The sequence below is a fragment of the Phaenicophaeus curvirostris genome, chromosome 1 (genome assembly GCF_032191515.1).
Source record: "Phaenicophaeus curvirostris isolate KB17595 chromosome 1, BPBGC_Pcur_1.0, whole genome shotgun sequence".
In the NCBI taxonomy this organism is placed as follows: domain Eukaryota; kingdom Metazoa; phylum Chordata; class Aves; order Cuculiformes; family Cuculidae; genus Phaenicophaeus; species Phaenicophaeus curvirostris.
The window spans coordinates 142215663-142234436 of record NC_091392.1 but is presented as its reverse complement, the minus strand read 5'-3'; the positions used below and the strand labels follow the sequence as shown (position 1 = coordinate 142234436).

General features: G+C 41.6%; 1 protein-coding gene across 1 annotated transcript; it reads right to left on the bottom strand.

The window, feature by feature from the left end:
* Positions 1-1131: 1131 nt before the first annotated feature.
* Positions 1132-13392, bottom strand: CNOT11 (CCR4-NOT transcription complex subunit 11). Its single transcript, XM_069876715.1, has 7 exons — positions 12950-13392; positions 11758-11922; positions 7536-7688; positions 6774-6976; positions 5799-6001; positions 3078-3174; positions 1132-1481 (listed from the first exon to the last, which is right to left on the bottom strand). The coding sequence occupies exons 1-7, from the start codon at positions 13350-13352 to the stop codon at positions 1284-1286; spliced, it is 1422 nt and encodes a 473-aa protein (XP_069732816.1). The 5' UTR covers positions 13353-13392; the 3' UTR covers positions 1132-1283.
* Between the last annotated feature and the right edge of the window lie 5382 nt (positions 13393-18774).

Below are 18774 nucleotides of genomic sequence, written 5' to 3'. Positions count from 1 at the left end.
CATCATAAAAATTTGAGAAGCAGATGCAGATTTAAAACAGCTTTAATTTATCAAGCAGCATTACATCAGAACTAGCTAGGTTTTCAAGTTATTTTCCTTTTCAGTCTCAGGGCTTCAAGTAACAGCAGCTATTCTACTATAAGCTTATAATACTACTTTAGCAGACTCTTTCCCCAGTTTCCCCAACACCTGACATCTAACACCTCTCTAGCAAAATGCTTTCAAAGGAAGAGGATCTTTTCATTTTGGTAGACACAGAGCCAGCTGCTCAAATTTTTTTTGCACAAATTTTTAAGTGAGGAGAGAAAGCTGGAGAAGAGGAGGCTGACAGGAGACCTTATTGCTCTCTACAAATACCTGAAAGGAAGCTGTAGCAAGGCAGGTGTTGGTCTCTCCTCCCAAGTGACAGGATGTGAGAAAGTGGGCTCAGGTTGCACCAGGGGAGGTGTAGATTGGATATTAGTAAAAATACCTTTACTCAAAGTGGTCAAGCATTGGACGAGGCTGCTCAGAGAAGAGGTGGTGTCTCCATCCCTGACAGTGTTCAAAAAACATAAGAGACATGGTTTAGTAGGCACAGTGGTGTTGGGCTGATGGCTGGACTTGATAATCTTGGAGGTCTTTTCCAACCTTAATGATTCTATGACTTGGATTTTTATGGAAGAAATGGGACCATCTTTCCTCAGTGCAACATTCATACAAGCATGAAATAGATGTGGTATTTCAGCTACTAACAGTACGAGTCCCTTATTCTGGAAAAATTCTGCAATCTTGAAAAGAGAGAGAGTACTGCTCTGAGCCTACAGCACTGAACACTTCATTTCTGCCATGGAAAGATAAGCCCTTAGCTTTTCCTAGGCATCACAGAATCATTAAGGTTGGACAGACTTTCCCTTACTCACCAAAACCAGCACGCATCATTAGAAGCTGTACCCAGCTTCTAGAAAGTCTTTCCCAGTAAAGAAAGGGCAAACAGGAACTGAAGTTACTTACCTTGATACAAGTTGACTTCAATTATTCACAAGCCATTTTGGACACAAAGAGCGAGTGCCAGATAACAGTTAAATTTGCTGTGAAACAGCAAATAGTCAAAAATAGGCCCAACACTTTTCACAAACTCAATCATGTATATCAGAAAACACATTATTTATTTTTTAAATGCACAAAATGCTATTTATAGTGTATTACATCATTAATCCAGAAATTTAAATTTAAAATATACAATTAATTGGTATAGAACACTGGCAGAGTCGGGTTTTTTTTCCACCAGTGACACAGTGGTTTTATTTTGATGTTTTTGTCTCTGATGGATTTTCCCCAGTGTCCAGTGTCTTCAGCAATCTGAAAAGGCCAGCAGCTTCTCGTATCCGACTGAACTCAATACAGAATGCTTGCACTTCTATAAACAAGTCCTGTACATTAATAATTTTGTTTCTGATTAAAGACTGAAGAAAGACACAAACAAGACGTACCAGCCGGTTCTGAAACAGAAGAGACAGGGTTTCATAATCCAAATCAAAGTTTGCAAGCAAGTCAGTTAGTTAAGGGTATTGCTGAAGGCCAGCAGTCAACTGAAGGATTTCAGGGGGAATTTAGCTTCAGTAATTTTGTTCCCAAGCTTTGTACATGCTGCTTCCCCTATTTTTCTACCTCCTGTAGTGCTACTGTGTTTAAAAAAATTGACTCTTCCACTTAGTAATACTGCACTTCTGGATAGAGGAGCTTTCTCCAGATTAATCCTGCACACAAATGAAGCACTGGATCTACATACACACTGCACCCAATTTCTTTTTTATGTAATCTCTAAAGTCAGAGACAAAGGAGCGTAGCTCAAGATGATGTCATCAGTACGGTCTTGCTTAGTCTTATTTTATATAGTAACACTATAAAGTAAAATGAACAGGCTCCACATCTCACAATTCCCCAGTCACCACATGATTAAAGCACTCCAGCTGGGAAGTGACAGCAGCACAACTGATCCCACTTGTTGGTGGGAAGTGCCTTATCACTGAATTAGTACGTGACCCTCTTCATCTTAGAAGTAAAGACAGTGTCAGTGTCACGTAATGCAAGAACATGCTTCAGAGCTCATGGCTGTGAGCTGTGATTTTTCCACCTGATTCAGTAAAAAGATGGGATCTCAGAAGCGTTTCTCCTTTCTGAGGGTTGCTTAGGTAACCCTTTGCAGAGCACGCTGTTGGTTGGGAAGTGGTGACCTAGGAACCATCACCTACAATTTGTTGAACACGGATCCAGTCACTGATCATCTGTTTCATACAAAGTGCATTCTTCAAGGACAAAAGCAGATCTTGCTTTATCGTTAACATGGTCTCATAGTTCACACTGTGAGAAAGAGTTGAAACCAAACCTTTCCCTAAAAGCAACTATATACATGAACAGTTATCAGACAGAACTGAGGGGACTTGGTGGATTAAGTGTCCAAAGTATTTTAGAATAATTATGAAAATAAGCTACCAACTAATTTTACAGGATCTCAGCTTACTACTCCAAAATTTGCTACCTATACCAAGAGAATTCAGAAACTGAAGAAGGTGCTTCCTTCACAGCCATTAAAAGCATCACACATTTTTCTCTGCAACACAAATGCATTACAAGATTAACTTTAATAATTGAGGAAGATTAAACTCGGAACAGGAGTACAAATGCAAGATGCTGGCTGATTCCCAATCTCCAAGAATAGTGCCTCTGTTACTTCCAACAGGAATGGGTTCTGTAACATGCTTTTCAAACAAAACATCTTGAGTCTCAGTTGCTGTGAGGCCTCATACGCAGTATTAACAAACATTAGATCTCACAAGCTTTGCATGTTACTTGGTGATCAGTATCCAATATACCAGGATATATACATTCCTTGATGCTCTAGTGTGCCTAAAGTACAGCTGCTATATGCCCTTAGCAGCCCCTTTGAGCACAGTGTTAGGAAAAAAAACATGCCCTTGAAATAAAGGAACAGTAAGACAGAATAATTCAATGGTATCAGCCTCATAAAATCTTCACACGCATTACACAGCAGTATGTGGGATCTTTTTCCCTAACCAGTTCACTAAAGTACTCACCTGCATATATTTGTCTTTTATCTGTTCACAGGTGGAGATACAGTTGGAGATATAAAGATGAATAAATTCAGGTGGGAGATCAACTGCAGTAGTAAGCCTGTTCAAATTAAAAGTAGCCATTAGTTTATGAAGCCATAAATCTAGTGATTCCATGGGAAAACATACAAGTTAAACCTGAAACATAAGTTTATTCTCAGTCATATCATACTGAGCTTATATCTCTCAGCTTCCACATACATATTTCTAAACATTTAAATGTCTCCATTAAGAGACTCTGACACAGTACGGAAGCTGAGTTACTGGTTTCTAGTATACAACACACCTATGAACATTTGCTATATATTACACAAATAAGTCCATGATAATGGTTTCCAATTTACTATGAAGACCCCAAGCTGAGTACCAGGATTCTTCTGCAATGAGCACTGAAACACAGTTTTGCTTTTCACATTTCCATTTCATTCATTTGCATTCTCTGAACCTAGATGTTGATGTCCTTTCTTAGGTCTACAACTGGAATAACTCCTTTGTTGCATCAAAAGATCAGTTTCCTTAGTTCTTTCAGATCACAATTTTATTCCTAGAAACTGAAACAATGAGTAACTGGAGCTCAAATACAAGAGAATCTGACTAGATGAAAGCGTTAAGTAGATTCATGATGCACAATAATCTCAGAATACTGCAGCAGGGTTGGAGAACTATTGCATCAAAGAATGGTATTGGTGTATTTTTAAGCGTTAACAGCGAAGCACACCTATCTGTAGTTTAACACTGGCCAGCTAAGCTGTTGCCGTTATTTCACTTGAAAACCAGTGTCTCCCTGCTTGAGCTGACAGTAATTTTGCAGTTTAAGATAAATTGTTCCTATGGTAGTTATGCTGTGGAAGAATCAGCAAGCCTGACTGGTAGGCATAGCTACCCTGAACATTTGTAAAAGCTCTTTTCTTACCACTATTTCTTCATGTCACGATCATTAGGCCAGCTTCAGGGCAATAACTGCTGTCCATCTGCACCACTGGGGAGGAATTTATTTCAGAAATAAAATATTTCTTTCCTCAAATAATATTTTAAGGTTCAGTTTAACTCTGCTGCAAGAAGCCTGCTAAACAAGGCTGACTGGGGAGTTCACATTCAGTAACTGCCAAGAAATTAAAGGAAATAAGAGGCAGAAATGTACTTTGTGGGGATTAACTGTCCAAAAGGTGTCCCATTGATGAAGGTAGCATTCTGTTAAGAAAATTGGTTGTACCTATACGCAGAAGTTACTTCCAATGAAGACAGGGCAAGAACATAAAGCAGGATGACTATTTAACAATACCACCTTCTGTTCACTTAAGCCATATCAAGAATGCAAGTTGTGTTTAAGCAGATTAGCTGTGTGGCATTAACATTTTGTTGAGGATTCTCACAATAACTGCTGTTTGTCCCACTTAAGTCCTTTATCTACCACACAGGCGTATTTCAGGAAGGATCAAAACTAACCTTTCCAGATGTCCTAATGAAACACAAATGCTACCTCAGTTGAATGAAGATAGAAGCTAGAGGTGAGAATAATTTTTAGATATATAAAAAGAACGTGAACTCTTCATTGGGAAGAACTGGATTGTGACCCATTGGGGGAGTGACAGTCACTACAGTGACAAAACCACACATATCCAGTAACTGGTCATCTTTACAAGTCAGTGACTGCATTTATAGCTTCCTGGGACATAGGACATGTACTTGCTAGTGAAATTCATATTAACCAGAAATCTATTGTTTGAATAAAGCTTTAGGCATTTGATAGATTGCAGTGACAGACTGCTTTATGTGATACTATTTTAAATCGTTTTGAGCTGAATGTATCAAACAGTTCGATAAAATTATTTTCTAGTACTTTTCAACACCAGTTCAAGTTATCCACACCACTACATGTGGTTTCCCATTCTTTTCAAAGTAGAAACACTTTGCAAGTATTAATAAGTAACACAGTGGTTACTTGGAATAAGCCTTTCCTTTCTTGGAGCAGGGACTGAAAGATTAACTAGCATAACACCTGTGCTTTTCACCATACCTAACATGGTAAAAAACCAGAATTCATATAAAATGTAATATATGCCTCGACCATCACATCTCTCTGCTGGGAAATTGTGACATTTTGCTACTGCTAAAAGGAAGCTGTTAACATTAGAGTAATATTTTTAAATAGCACTGCTGTAAAAAGAAACTTATAAATTCTCTGAACTTAGGATTGAAAATGTTTGAGAGGTTCAATTCCTTATTACCAACCCACAGGTAACTTCACAAACTGAGTCTAGGCTAAAATAGAGAGTTCTTTTCTTTAACTACAAGCACCACCACTAAAAAGGAACTACATGGAAAGCAAGTAAAGCCTTTATAGAAGAAACAGACTTGGTCCAATAGTCTTGGAAAACAACAAATCCACAGCACACACTTCCTCTGTGGGATTAATCAGAGAACACTAAGTCTTATTATTAAAAGAGTATTAAAAAACCCAACACAATACAACAGCAAAGAGAAATGGAAAAAGGAATGACAGTTTGATACTCTTTTCCTTCACTGTAATCTGACAAGTCATTTCTTCAATTCCTGTTATGTTTGATAGTCTTTTGAATGCATCCGAAGACAGCCCTGTGGCCAGCCTCACAATTACTACAGAACTGTCTGGTTATTTATTTTACATACTTAAGGAAACCTTCTGAGATTTGAGATACCACTCACCGATTTACGACTTCCATTGAGTGTAGAGACATGTCCATGTTGACCAAGACAGAAAAATACTCTGTTATCTGACTAGACTGCATCAGTTTCAGCAACATTTCTATAGCTACTAAAGGATTGTTTTCAACCAGGTCTGGCAGTTTGGCAGGAGTTAGACCAATATGGTAAACAAGCTTGGGGTCCTTTTCCAGTTCTCCAAGAAGCTGCAAAGACAGAATTAAAGACTGGTTTCTTTTCTCCTTAACGATTCATATTATTGCATGAAGAATCTGCTATAATACACCTAAGCTACCGCAGAATGATAAATGAGTAATTTAGGCACCTCCATTAAAGTGTACCTCCAGTGTCTTTCAAAATTTTTATATAAAGGCAACTGTCCCCATAAACCTTTAATAAGGTATTTAGTAGTCTTTCATCAGTGGGTGATAATGAAGGGAATTTAAAAAACATGATAAGTTTCAGCCTTCTTTAGTTTCCCATCCAGCGGAAAGACACCTCAATTTTGAGTTCACTCTTGTCAGGAAAAGTTCCACAAATAAAGAATATTTTGTAGTGCTAAAATAATGATTATCAAAAAAGCCCAGGGGTAATACTATCAAATTGAGGGGGAAAATAAATAAATAAATTAAAAAAAATAAATCACTGTTGCAATTTCTGAAATAATTACTTATCAAAATCTTCCACATAAGCATAAGCAGCACAAACAACTTTGTTAAAAGATTCTTTCATGCAGAAAAATATTAGTGTCACATTGATCAGCAATGGCTATATCCAGTCAGTGCTATGAAGTTTAAAATTTTGTTCCTTATTAATATACACCAAAGTCAAAACTCTTGAGTTTTACAATTTAAAGCCCTTGGACTTTCCTGAATTCAAACATTGGTCAATTAAAACGATCCAAGTTTTCTAGAATACATGAGTGAATAGGTAGCTTATTAGAAAATTATTTTAGACAGAAAAGTGCTTGAAACTTACCTGTGTTTGCTGTGGAGAAGTCAAAGGACTTTTGAAAGCTTTTGCCATGATTCTTTTTATCTCAACTCCAGTGCTGTTCTTAACACACATTGACTTATCCCACTGAATTGTGTGATCTGGCTCTATTGGATTTAACCATGCCAATTCATCCTCACATATATGAAGTGGAGGCGGTGGTCGAATAAACTCTGGTCGAAAGTGACCTAAAGTGGCAACAACGTGAAATGTTTCAGCTTCAGGTGTTCATTTTTACATCAGTAGAAAAAAAGAGGCTGCCTGAAGCCCCCATTTCTTCAAGGTATTACAACACTGAGAACAACATTAGAATTTCTTATGTGCCTCCCAGATTTATTTCTGCTTTTGTGTTACATCATTCCTCCTCTTGATTCAGATCACTAGATTTCTGATCCTGTGGTCTTTTCTTCCTTCCACAGAAACTCCTTCCTTTTGTAAGCTGTTAATATTTGATGCTAATCTCAGTGTAGGGAACTAAGACCTGATGGGCATCATACTCAGTGTTTTAGCCAATAGATGGCACAGGTAACAAATTGAAGACAGGCTTTCTATTTTGAAAAGTCTGGAAATGTGAACACTATGGAGTCTCTTCTGAAGACAGCATGACAATTTTGCACTGTTTCAATCATCTTGATTCCCATTTCATACCTTGAAAATACTTCTTGATTACCCTATATTTTGTCTAGAGAAGTATAATAACATAGCATGTCATAAGTTACAGAAACAAAGATATGAAAATGCACATACTTTCTATAGGAGGTTTTGGTCCACTCACTAAGGCTTCTGTGATCTGGGAGGCAACGGAGCTGTCAAAACCAGAGTTGGAAGAATCTGGGTCAGGATCACTGAGAATGCTGGGGAAGCTGGCCTTGCTCTGTGTTGGCAACTCGGACTGACGTTCTGAAAGAAGGCCAGTCCATAATATTAAAGCATAAAATTGAAACAGAAATGCCTGGAATACTAAAAGCAGTGAGAAACAAGCAGCTTTAGAGAATAACTCGCTTAAAAAAAAACAACCTAGAAACATCAACATGAAATTTAGTACTGCGTCAGGCAGCTCAGGGTGCCAGCTGAAAGGCAAGGGACAGAGGCAGGCAGCAAGGATAAGAAGAAACAGAAATTAATCCGAAACATAGCCTTGGCTTTAAAAAAGTTCAGTAACTGATGCAATCTGCATCTAAAAGTACATTAGTAGGTCCACATGGTACTCCTGAAGGAGTTCACACACTATATCTAGTTTTGCAATCACTTCTTCCCAGAGCAGAGAAGTGAAAAGTCCACACAGATACATTTACAGGTTCCACAATGGTAACAGTCATAGTAGACCTGAAGTCAGCTATTCATATTTATCTAACACATTTCAGTGGCATTGGCATTTGGTGTCAAGTTAAAGAAAGTGCTTGTGTGGAAAAAGATGGAGTTTAATTGTTATGTGACACTATATCCATCGTCATTGAAGCAAATCTGACAGGAGCTGAAAGTGTCTCTTTAAAAACAAAATGACATGACAAGTTACATAAATACGATATTAAACTTAGCATATACAGCTGAAAACGTGAAGACTATGGGGCTCAATACTTGCACTGTCAGATTTTTGGGTGTTCTGCCACAATCTATTGCTCTTCTATATCTGAAGTCTTAACGCCTAAACATCTACATTCTCTCTATTATTTTGAGAGACTGTGGTTTCCACTGCTTTGGAAAAATGACACAAAACAAACCCCAGCAGACAAAAACCAGAAAAAGACCCCTACAGAACACCACCTTGCATTCCTCCCACTCTCCACAGAGGGCACCGAGCAGCAGATTAAGCCTTAAGACCAAAATTGTGGGTGCCACACAAGGAAGCCCTTGAAAAAGTTCCACATGAAACTGAACACCACTTCTTTTTCTGCCTAATTAAGCGTAGTGCTGTCAGATTCCGCGTACTGTCTTTGCATTTCTAAGCAAAGTGTGCGTGCTCCTTTTTGTGCAACCACTTCGACCCTTCCTGGCTTCCCTCACATGTGAGCCATTTCCTATTACTCCAACCAAATCCACAAGAGATGCCCAAACTGTGAATGACAAAAGGAACAACAAAGCAAAGCACCACCCATAACCAGTTTCTTTTTTTTGGCTTTCTATCCTACTTTGTATGATTATTTCAGATCATGCAAACCTTTCCATATATGCTCTCTGAAGCCCCATAGCAGAGTGTGTTTTTCTGTTAAAGGCAACAACTAGCATACTTTTCAGTTGTTTAAAAACAACAACCCCCTTTTTAAAAGTCAAAATCCAAATGAGCTGGTTTATAGAACACATCCTTGACTTCATAACCTACTTAAAACTCCAGCTTGTGAGTACTCTCATTTAGCCACCAAGCAAAAGGGTTCAATTAACAAATGAAGTTCTATGGGAAAAAAAAAAAGATACTGAACATCCTACTCAGGCTTTTTGTAGTCTAGAACTTAAATCTCTGAGTTAGTAGAAGTAAATCACTGATGTGCTTGTATGCCTATAATCTCAAATGAAGAATGATGCTTAATCAGAAATATAAAAGTTTAAGATAGTCCTTCAATTCACTGAATTTAGAAGCCTGCGTGAGCCCTTAGATATACATGCTAATGATAAAAAGCCCACCCTTGCTGCTTTCAAGAATTAGAGCTGGATCAGCAGTTTCAGGTTAAGTAGAAACCAATTTAACAAGAAAGAACATAGCATTTAAATAAAAAAAAAAAAATATGAAAACAATCACTCAGGTTCCCTTAGGGAGCTTTTTTTTTCCCTTCTAAAAGGTAAAAATAAATTTTCTTTGATTCTTACATGAATGCTCTTTATTGTATTGCAAACTTTAATACAGGACAATTACTCTTAAATCAAATAAGGGTTAGCAGACAAACAGTTACAAGCACTTTGCCAGAAGACTCATCCCTGCAGCTAGGAAGAAGTTACTTTTATACAGTAACACACCAGATCAATAAAACTAAGTTATGAGGAGAGACTGAGGCCTGAATGAACATTCTGTAGACCAAAGGGAGACGAGAACAAAGCAAGTTTTAACTCATTCCCAAAATGCCAGTCTAATTTTGAGGGGGAAAAAAACCCCAACCAAAACAAAACAACAAGATAAACCAAAAAAACCCTACACACAGAAAAAACAAAACAGAATTGCAACTGAATTGTCACAATGAGCTCAAGATCAGCAGACAAGCCAAGTATTTTTTCCTCCCTTTACAAAAAAAGGATCACTATACATATACTGATAGAAAAAAAAAAAGAGTACTTTCTAAACTGTTTTTTTCTAAGTTGATTTTGCAGGTATATGCAACCCCTTAAACACTGACTCTAAGTACCACAATACAAATATTTATGCAGTGTCAGCAACACAGCTTCATCCTGCCTATTGGATCACTAGGAGAAATGCACTGATAACTTGTGAAAAATTCACAGACCCTCTGAAACATGACAAATAGTATCTCTTGCTCCTTTTCTTCTAAGTGACTAGAAAGCAGACATTTATTCCAGGGAACTACAGCAAGAAGCCCGAGAGAGACAGCATGAAGCTTTTTCAGATGCAGCTTGTTTTGTTACACAACTCGTACAGCTACTCATAAGCAATTAATTATGCATGTTTACTGTATTATGTAAATAACGATACAAGCACATCTTACAGGGCTTAATTTTGCAAAGCCCCAATACTGCCATTATACTGTACTTTAAGCCATCAGAGTCTTCTACTTTTAAAAAAGAAAAAATTAAAAAACATGGCCAAGAGTACCCATCCATGTAATTACAGTTTTGAGGCTCTCCATATGTTTCATTTTTAATGAGAACAAACTGTCCAGAAGAGAAACACAGCACCAATGGGAAAACAAATAAGAGCAAACAAAAGAACTCCAGGCTTCTTTAAGACATCACATCTGCCTTATTCTAAAATCCTCAAATTACCTGCAGTTCCACAAATCTAAATTCACAGAAGTATTCTAGAAACACTGACAGGATGGACAGAACAAGAACCATAAGAGTTCATTTCCCCCTTGAAGGTATGTCAGCATATTCAATTTGCAAATTGAAAAGATCTCGCAGTCTGGAAACAGTATCTGAGGAGGACACCAGAGGACATCTGTACACTGCGAACAACCCACTGTGAACCACACCACAACAGTGGTGTGGTTGAAAATGATGATACCAACACACAGCTGCAGGATGGAGAAAGCCTAGTTAGGGCCTGACCTCAGAGAAGTAAACTATGTCATACAGATACAGAAGTGGGATGGTCAGTTTTCAAGCGAGTAGGTCCATTTGCACGTACCTAGGAAAAAACCACTATTTTTTGCTGTCCAAACTGGCTCCTTGTTCCCAACAATATTTTCTATTTCACATTAGCTCCAGATGTGACTCATCAGTCAACGTGATCAGAATAATAATGCTCCTGTTCCTTTTTTCCTGTCAAAGGATAAGCACCGCGTTGCTTTTCTTTTCAATCCATCCAAAGCAAATAACCTTCCCACTCTCAAGCAAGTGCTGCAAGATCTGACTTTATTTTAGAAAACTGAAGATATAATTCCAATAGCCAATTTGCCAGGTGCAACTGAAGTACCAGCATGTGACAACATGACAGTTATGCTATGTTCTCAAACGACAAACACTGCAAAGAGTCAACAGGGATACACCAAAAAAAGCAAAAATCACCCAACCCTGCTCCCCCCTCCCCAGCTTTGGATAAAAATCTTCCTGTACTTGCAAAATGTTCCCATGTTTAAGGCAGTGACATTTGCTTAAAAAGCTATTGTTAAGTAGGATAAAAGAGTTAAGGCATAATCTGCACTTGAACTTTCTCTATGTGCTCGAAAGGAGCTCAAAGACCCTAATGCATAGTTCAATCTTTTTCATATTAAGGACAGGCAAGAACATTTCTCAGGTAATTCAAAGCCACACCACAATTAGCATTTCCACTCACCACTGAACCACGGCCACAAATCCATCTTACCTGCTAAAGCCAGCTGAAGTCCACTTATGTCTACTGACTGGGCCATGTTTCCCACATCCATTGAAGCAATCTGCCGAGGTGTCTTCTTGAACAGTTCTCTGGGTGGGGCCAACATCAGTTGAGAAAGAAAGAATTTTTCTGGAGGAGTTATGGGAGGCAAGAAGCCTGTGGAGACACAAAGGAAAACAATCCTCAATTTTTAAAGCAGCGGCATTAATGGCTTCCATGCGCTTCACACAGAATAAGCAAAAATAAAAAGCAAACTAATGTGTTACTTATGGGAAGAGCGTAACTCTAGAGTCTTTGAAAGTACACACAAAACTGCTACCTACTCAGCTCCTAAAATTATGCAAAACATAGTGTTATACTGACTGGCATCACGCATCTCAACGTGCAACCTATGATGCTAATCAGTCACAGCAGTTTCTTTACATGCTTTATAAATTAGAAAAATAGTGAGCTACTGAATATGACCTAGCATTGCAATTCATATGGCAAGGTACAAAAGAAGTTTATAAAAGTTATAAAAAAAAAAGAAACTGATTTACCCCTCACTGTTGTGCTTGTATTTACTGAAGCAGAAGAGAGTGCTTCACTTTCATCTATTTCTTTAAGAGGTTTGTTTCACACCTTTAAGGCTGTCAAAAGCACCCCATTACCTACAGGAAAACTGGGGAGAGGATCTTTATCAGGAAGTGCAGTGATAGGATGAGGGGGAACAATTTTAAGCTGAAAGATGGGAGATTTAGATTAGATAGCAAGAAGAATTTTTTTCCTGCGAGGTTGGCAAGGCACTGGCACAAGCTGCCCAGAGAAGTTGTGGAAGCCCCATCCCTGGAGGTGTTCAAGGCCAGGTTGAACGAGCCTTTGAACTCCCTGATGCAGCGGAAGGTGTCCCTGCCCATGGCAGCGGGGCTGGACGTTAAGGTCCCTTCCAACCCAAACCATTCTGTGATTCTATGACCTCCTGTCTTTTTTATTGGGGCTTTCTCCCAGAAACTCCACGTTATGGTCCAACCAAGCGCCCTATCCGACATCACTCCTAGCGATGCCTCCCATGAATAACTCCCAGCGCTTTCTCCAAAGGCGGGAAGCGCCAAGCCCCCGGGAGCGGGGGGAAGCCGACTCCGGGAGCCGCGGTGGGGGGGGCTCCCCCGTGCTCCCCCCACTCTCTCCCGCCCCCGGGACGAACCGGACAGCGGCGTGCGCTCGGCCTCGTCGCCGCCGCGCTCGGGCGCGGGGTTGAGCAGGTGCGCGAAGACGGCGGCGAAGGGGTTGGCGGCGAGGGGCTCGGTGCGGTACATCTCCCAGAGCAGGTAGAGCGCGGTGAGGCGCTGCGCGGGGCTGGGCAGGAGGTCGGGCTGCTGCAGCAGGAGGACGAGGACGGAGCCCAGGCGGAAATGCTCGGCCTTCCCGAAGTAGTGGTGGAAGGCGCTGGAGAGGCCCTCGAAGGTGCTGCCGCCCGCCTCCTCCGACACGATGCTCAGCAGGCTCGACAGCTCCTTCGGCGAGAGGCTCATCCTGCCGCCCGCCGCCTCGCCCGGCTCCGCTCCCCCCTGCGTCCCGGCCGCCGGGCTCCCCCCGCCCCCGGGCATCCGGCCGCGACGCCGTAACGCGGCCCGCGCGACCCTCGCTTTACGGCGCCGTCGTAAAGGAGGAGGGGAGGCTGCCGTTCACGTACCGAGCCTCCCCTCCGGCTTCGCTGATTGGCCCGAGCCGCGCGGCGGGGTGAGGCTGACCACGCCCCCTCCGCCCCTCCAGCTGCTCTGATTGGTCCGAGACGGCAGCTGGGGTGCTGACCACGCCCCCTCCACCGGCCCCCTTCGTCGAGGAAGGGGATTGGCCCGAGCCGTCCAGCGGAGTCGGGGGGTTGACCACGCCCCCTCTGCCCCTCCCGCTTCGCTGATTGGTCCGAGACAGCCGCCGGTGTGCGGTTGGCCACGCCCCCTCTGCCCCTCCCGCTTCGCTGATTGGTCCAAGCGGCCCGGCAAGCGGGAGCGAGCGGGCAGGGGAGGATTGGCTGTTGCCGGCCGGGCCCCCACCCTCCCCTTGGCCTTTGGTTACCTGACTTTGAGGTCCTCCCGTCACTTGTTACGTCACCTTGAGGTCGTCCCAGCACTAGCTGCATGGCGTTGAGGTCATCCCATCACTCCTTACGTCACTTTGAGGTCATAGAATCATAGAATAACCAGGTTGGAAGAGATCCACCGGATCTTCGAGTCCAACCATTCCTATCAAACACTAAACCATGCCCCTCAGCACCTCATCCATCCATCCCTTAAACACCTCCAGGGAAGGTGAATCAACCCCCTCCCTGGGCAGCCTGTTCCAGTGCCCAATGGCCCCTTCTGTAAAAAATTCTTTCCTGAAGTCCAGCCTAAACCTCCCCTGGCGGAGCTTGAGGCCATTCCCTCTCGTCCTGTCCCCCGTCACTTGGGAGAAGAGGCCAGCACCCTCCTCCCCACAACCTCCTTTCAGGTAGTTGTAGAGAGCAATGAGGTCTCCCCTCAGCCTCCTCTTCTCCCATTGCTTTCTGAAATAAAGGAATCTTCTACCCCCAGACATCTTCCCCTGCCATCTCAGTCTTCCCTGACTGGGAGCACAGGCAGATTCCAAACACCGTGAGGGGCTGAGCACCCTGGGGAACGTAGCTGTACAGAAGAGGTACCGAGGGTGTGCTTATATTCACTGACTGGGCTGTTTTCCACCACCTTGCGTTGCTGCTAGCGCTGGTCACCTCCTCTCCCTGCTTACCTCTGCCTTGCCTAAAGGGTGTCCTGGAGGCCGTGTTGGTCTGTTGCTTCCATGGTCCAGTTCAGCTGAGAACTACCTGCTTTTCTGGTGGTCCTTGGCAGAGCTGAAGGGTGATAAACCGCAGTAGTGTGTGGCTGGAAGCTGAGGATGGACAACCCCCTCTGTTAAGTGCAATGGTCTGTTTCACTGACTTACCTTGTGGAAGCTTACCTTGAGGGACAGCAACTCACAGACACACCAGTCTGAAGAAGAGCTGAGGGCATGACCTGCAGGAAGAGCTTGCTGTGGTATGTGCTGTGGTAAGGGCTTGGAAAGTCCTGGGAGCAGATGCTGATTCTGTTGTCTGATTCATCTGGTATTTGTTCTCTTACCAAGTCACCAAGCCCAGGAGACCTTGGCCCTCCAGTTAGCCATGCTGATGTAAGAGATGAGATTCGGTTTCTAAAATAACATTGATTGAAATCTAGAGTTCCAAATATAGACCAAGTAATGTATGTGTTCCTTAATTAACATTATCGGGGGAAAGAATCTCAAATCTGAGAGATGCAAAGGCTTCATGTACATCTATAGACACTAAAACCCAATGACTTTGGGGAAAAACTGGGTCTGCAGCCCTGTGGGGTGTTGTCAGAAAGCCCTGTTGCTAGAGAAGCTACCCCTCAGCTGACTAGGTATCTGTGAGAGGCCTGCTGGCAAGATACACAGCTAGAACACTAAACCAGATGGAAGAGGATGCCAGTGAGCTTCCTGCCATGGCCAGCATATTCAAAGAAACAGAGGAGTCCTTGGAAGTTCGGGCACATTTGGAATTTACTAACAGCTACTGCAAGGACTTTAACTAAGATTTTGGAAGATCAAGGGAATAGAAACTGCTGAGGAAGTAATCTGGGTAAATGTGCAGTGGGGCTAGAACTTGGGAAAACATGGACATGAACAAGAGCTTTCTATGCTTACTTGTGATGGATAGAGAGATGAAGTTGAACATCTTCAGTCAAAGAGTGTGAAGGTTCAATAGTGTAGAGAGGAAAACTGTGGGAGAAGAATCATAGAATCATTACAGTTGGAATAGACCTATAGGATCGTCCAGTCCAACCATCAGCCCTACACCACCATGCCTACTAAACCATGTCCCAAAGTGCCACGTCTATAGAATCACAGAATCATTAAGGTTGGAAAAGAAATATAATATCATCCAGTCCAATCAAAGAAGTCTCCTCATAACTCAAATGAATTTCTGTATAAATAGGTATAAAGATGAACTTTGACAGCTGACTTGAACACTCAGTCTGTGAGAAGAACATTTGGTTTATAGGAGAGCTGAGGATATACAGAACAGGGAACTCTTGTCTTCCGCTCTGTCTTGCTGACCTGTAGAGAAACTGTAGTTCTCTATTCCTGTCAAAGAAAGAGTTGTGATGCAGTAGGGTTGAAGAACCACTGCAATAAATTGGGAAAGCGAAACCACATCAGTGGTCTGCTGAAGGGAAAAGGCCCAATTGGCTGTTTCTCAGTCTTTTAGAGATGAGGAGGTACGGTTTGGTACAAAGGAATAAGAGACTTGGGAGAGTGATAGCTTATTGCAGCAAAACTAAGTTTTCCTGATGAGAGTCCTTGGTCTAAATGAAAGAAACTTCTGTGAGTAGCTGTGGCTATAAATGTCTGTAACTACACAAAACCATAGGATCAGCGTCTTGTCTCAGCAGAAGTGTGTAGTGGGGAAGGCACAGAGTGGTGCTTTGCCCTGCATACATTTGGCATTTGGCAATCTGCGTGTAGGTACTTCCTGAGCTAAAGGTTGAATGCTCATCACTGTGATTCCCAGGCCCGAGGAAATTTTCTTCTTTGAGCTCCTCTCAAATGCTGTATAAACCCAATTCTATTTTTGGCTTGCATAACACCCCCCCCCCTCCCCCCCACCCCCAGCAATGAGTTCTGTGGTGTAAGAACCATGCTGCGCAAAACAGTGCTTCCTTCTCCACTCTGTTCATTGCTTATCATTCTTTGCATCTCTTATCATGCTTTACCTCGATTGTTCCTCTCTAAGGTCACGTCCCCTTCTGTGGCATCCTCATTCTACCATCCTTGTTGCCCCTTGCTGCCTTTTCTACTTCTGCCATATCCTTTTTATGAAGGGGAGGAACCAAACTTGGATCCAGTGTTCAAGCTGTCTGTGTTCCATAGATTTATACGTGTTTATAGTATGAGTCCCATTTATTGCTCTTTTCATTTGTGTTTGCTCTTTTGAGCTGTGTACCTGACAATAAGAACTGTCCCCAGTGCCTTCCTTAGCAGGAATAGAGAGGTAGCACCCGCCACTATGAAAGGGAGGATTCCTTCCCTTTCCACACCACCCTCATTGCATTATTTTACTTTGCATTCAAGAGCTGTCTGATATCGCTGCCATTTAATTCAGTCATGCAATATTATGAAAGTTTCCTGCAGCACCTTCCTGCCAATTTTTGTTTTTACAGTCCTGAATGATTTTTTTCTCACCAGGAAACTTAGCATGTGCCTGAGAAGACTGCATCATCTGTCCCTTTACGCACACACAGTGTGTTACTCCTCAGTCTCACCTGTGCGTGCACAAGTTCTGGTCATTGCTGTAGTTGCATGCAGTTTTCTCAGTACAGAGATTGGACTTGGTGGTTTATATTATAGTTTATTGGATTATCCCCATGGCTTTTTTAAAGATTGGTATCAGACTTGCCACTCTTATTTCTTTGATACTGAGACCGTTTTGATGACCCAGTTGCACATTGCATTTCATAGTTCAGCATCTTTATCCTTCAGCTGATAAAAATCTCTTGGGTGAATCCCATCTGATCCTGGTGATGAATAGTGACTCATTTTATGCATTTCATTTCACATCTCTTATCAACACTTCACTGTGAGACTGTTCGTTTTACTTGTATCCCATCAGGAATGGCTCTTGTCTGGAAATGTCTCCAAGATCCTATGCAGTGATGCAAAGAATTTAGTTTTCTTCTAATCCGTCCTTAAGGATTTTGTATGTTGTGCTCATCTGTTTACTGCAGACTTACCAGCAAATTTTCTGTTTCTGAGGTGATGACAAAGAATGTATTTGTTCATTTTGAGGATGTAGTTTATGGTTAGAAATGATTATGCCTAAAATTGTGCCTTAAATTAAGGTACAATTTTCTGGGTGCTAATTCACAGCCAAATAGAGCTGTTATGATTCTGTCCAGGTGGTCTTTTTTGTGCAGCCTGCTCCTAATTACAAACTCTACTGAAGACACTAAAGCAAAGCAAGAAACATATGTAGAGAGAGAAAGCTTTCTCTTCTTTTCCTATAAATTTGAGAAATGCAAGCTACTCTTGGATAATGTACTTACTGGAATGTAGAATTGCAGAAATGGACTTCAGAGCAGTAAAAAGTTTTCCCAGTGACTGAGATAGCAAAAAATAATCATGTGACTTATATGTGGCTAATGCAGCCCTTTATCAAAATTAAAAGGTTTCTGGTCAGAGCAGAAGAGCTGATGGTTTAGAAGATGGAATACTTTAATAGGAAGCGGGATGGGCACAAGCATCAGTTGACAAAAAGAATTTTGAAGTCATAATGATTTTAAAAAACATGTTAACTGTTTCAAGGTAGCAAAAATCTCAATCTAAAGAAAAGATGAGGGTAAAATAATCTTGGAGCAGGAAGTGTAGTAAATGTACTGTCAAAGAGAGTTTCTGTAACTACACAGGTTGCTATATTTTGTGGATATGTGTGTTCGGTATCCTTGGGCTCAAAATTTGTGTAATGAAGAAGCAAGAGTATGTGATATTAGTGCAGACTCAAATACATGAGTTCCCAGCCAGATTTTATTCCTGAAATGGATCACATTGCGCCCAAAGAGGAAGACTGGGGTCCCAGCTGCTTCAGTGAGCCTGGAAGGGTCAGATTCTGCAGGAAAATAGATCACTGCTGCACAGTTTCATGGTGTAAAGGGAAGGGTTCAGTTTTCTGCCTCTGCAGAACAGGTCTGCTGGGACCAGTCAGAGCATATTCCATTTCTTTTAAACGGCTTATAGAATAGCCGTTAAATGGTCAAAAGAGAATAAAATATACCTGTCATTTTTTATGTTTGGGTTTGAATCAGAGCCTCAGTAAAAATCATGCTTTGTGTTCCTAAAGGGAGGTAAAAGGATTTGGGTTCTACTTAAATTACTGTCAGTCTCCTTCTCTGATTTGTCCTGTTGGCTCATAAATGCCAGTACATATGCACAGATTCCAAACTGAAAGTGACACAAACA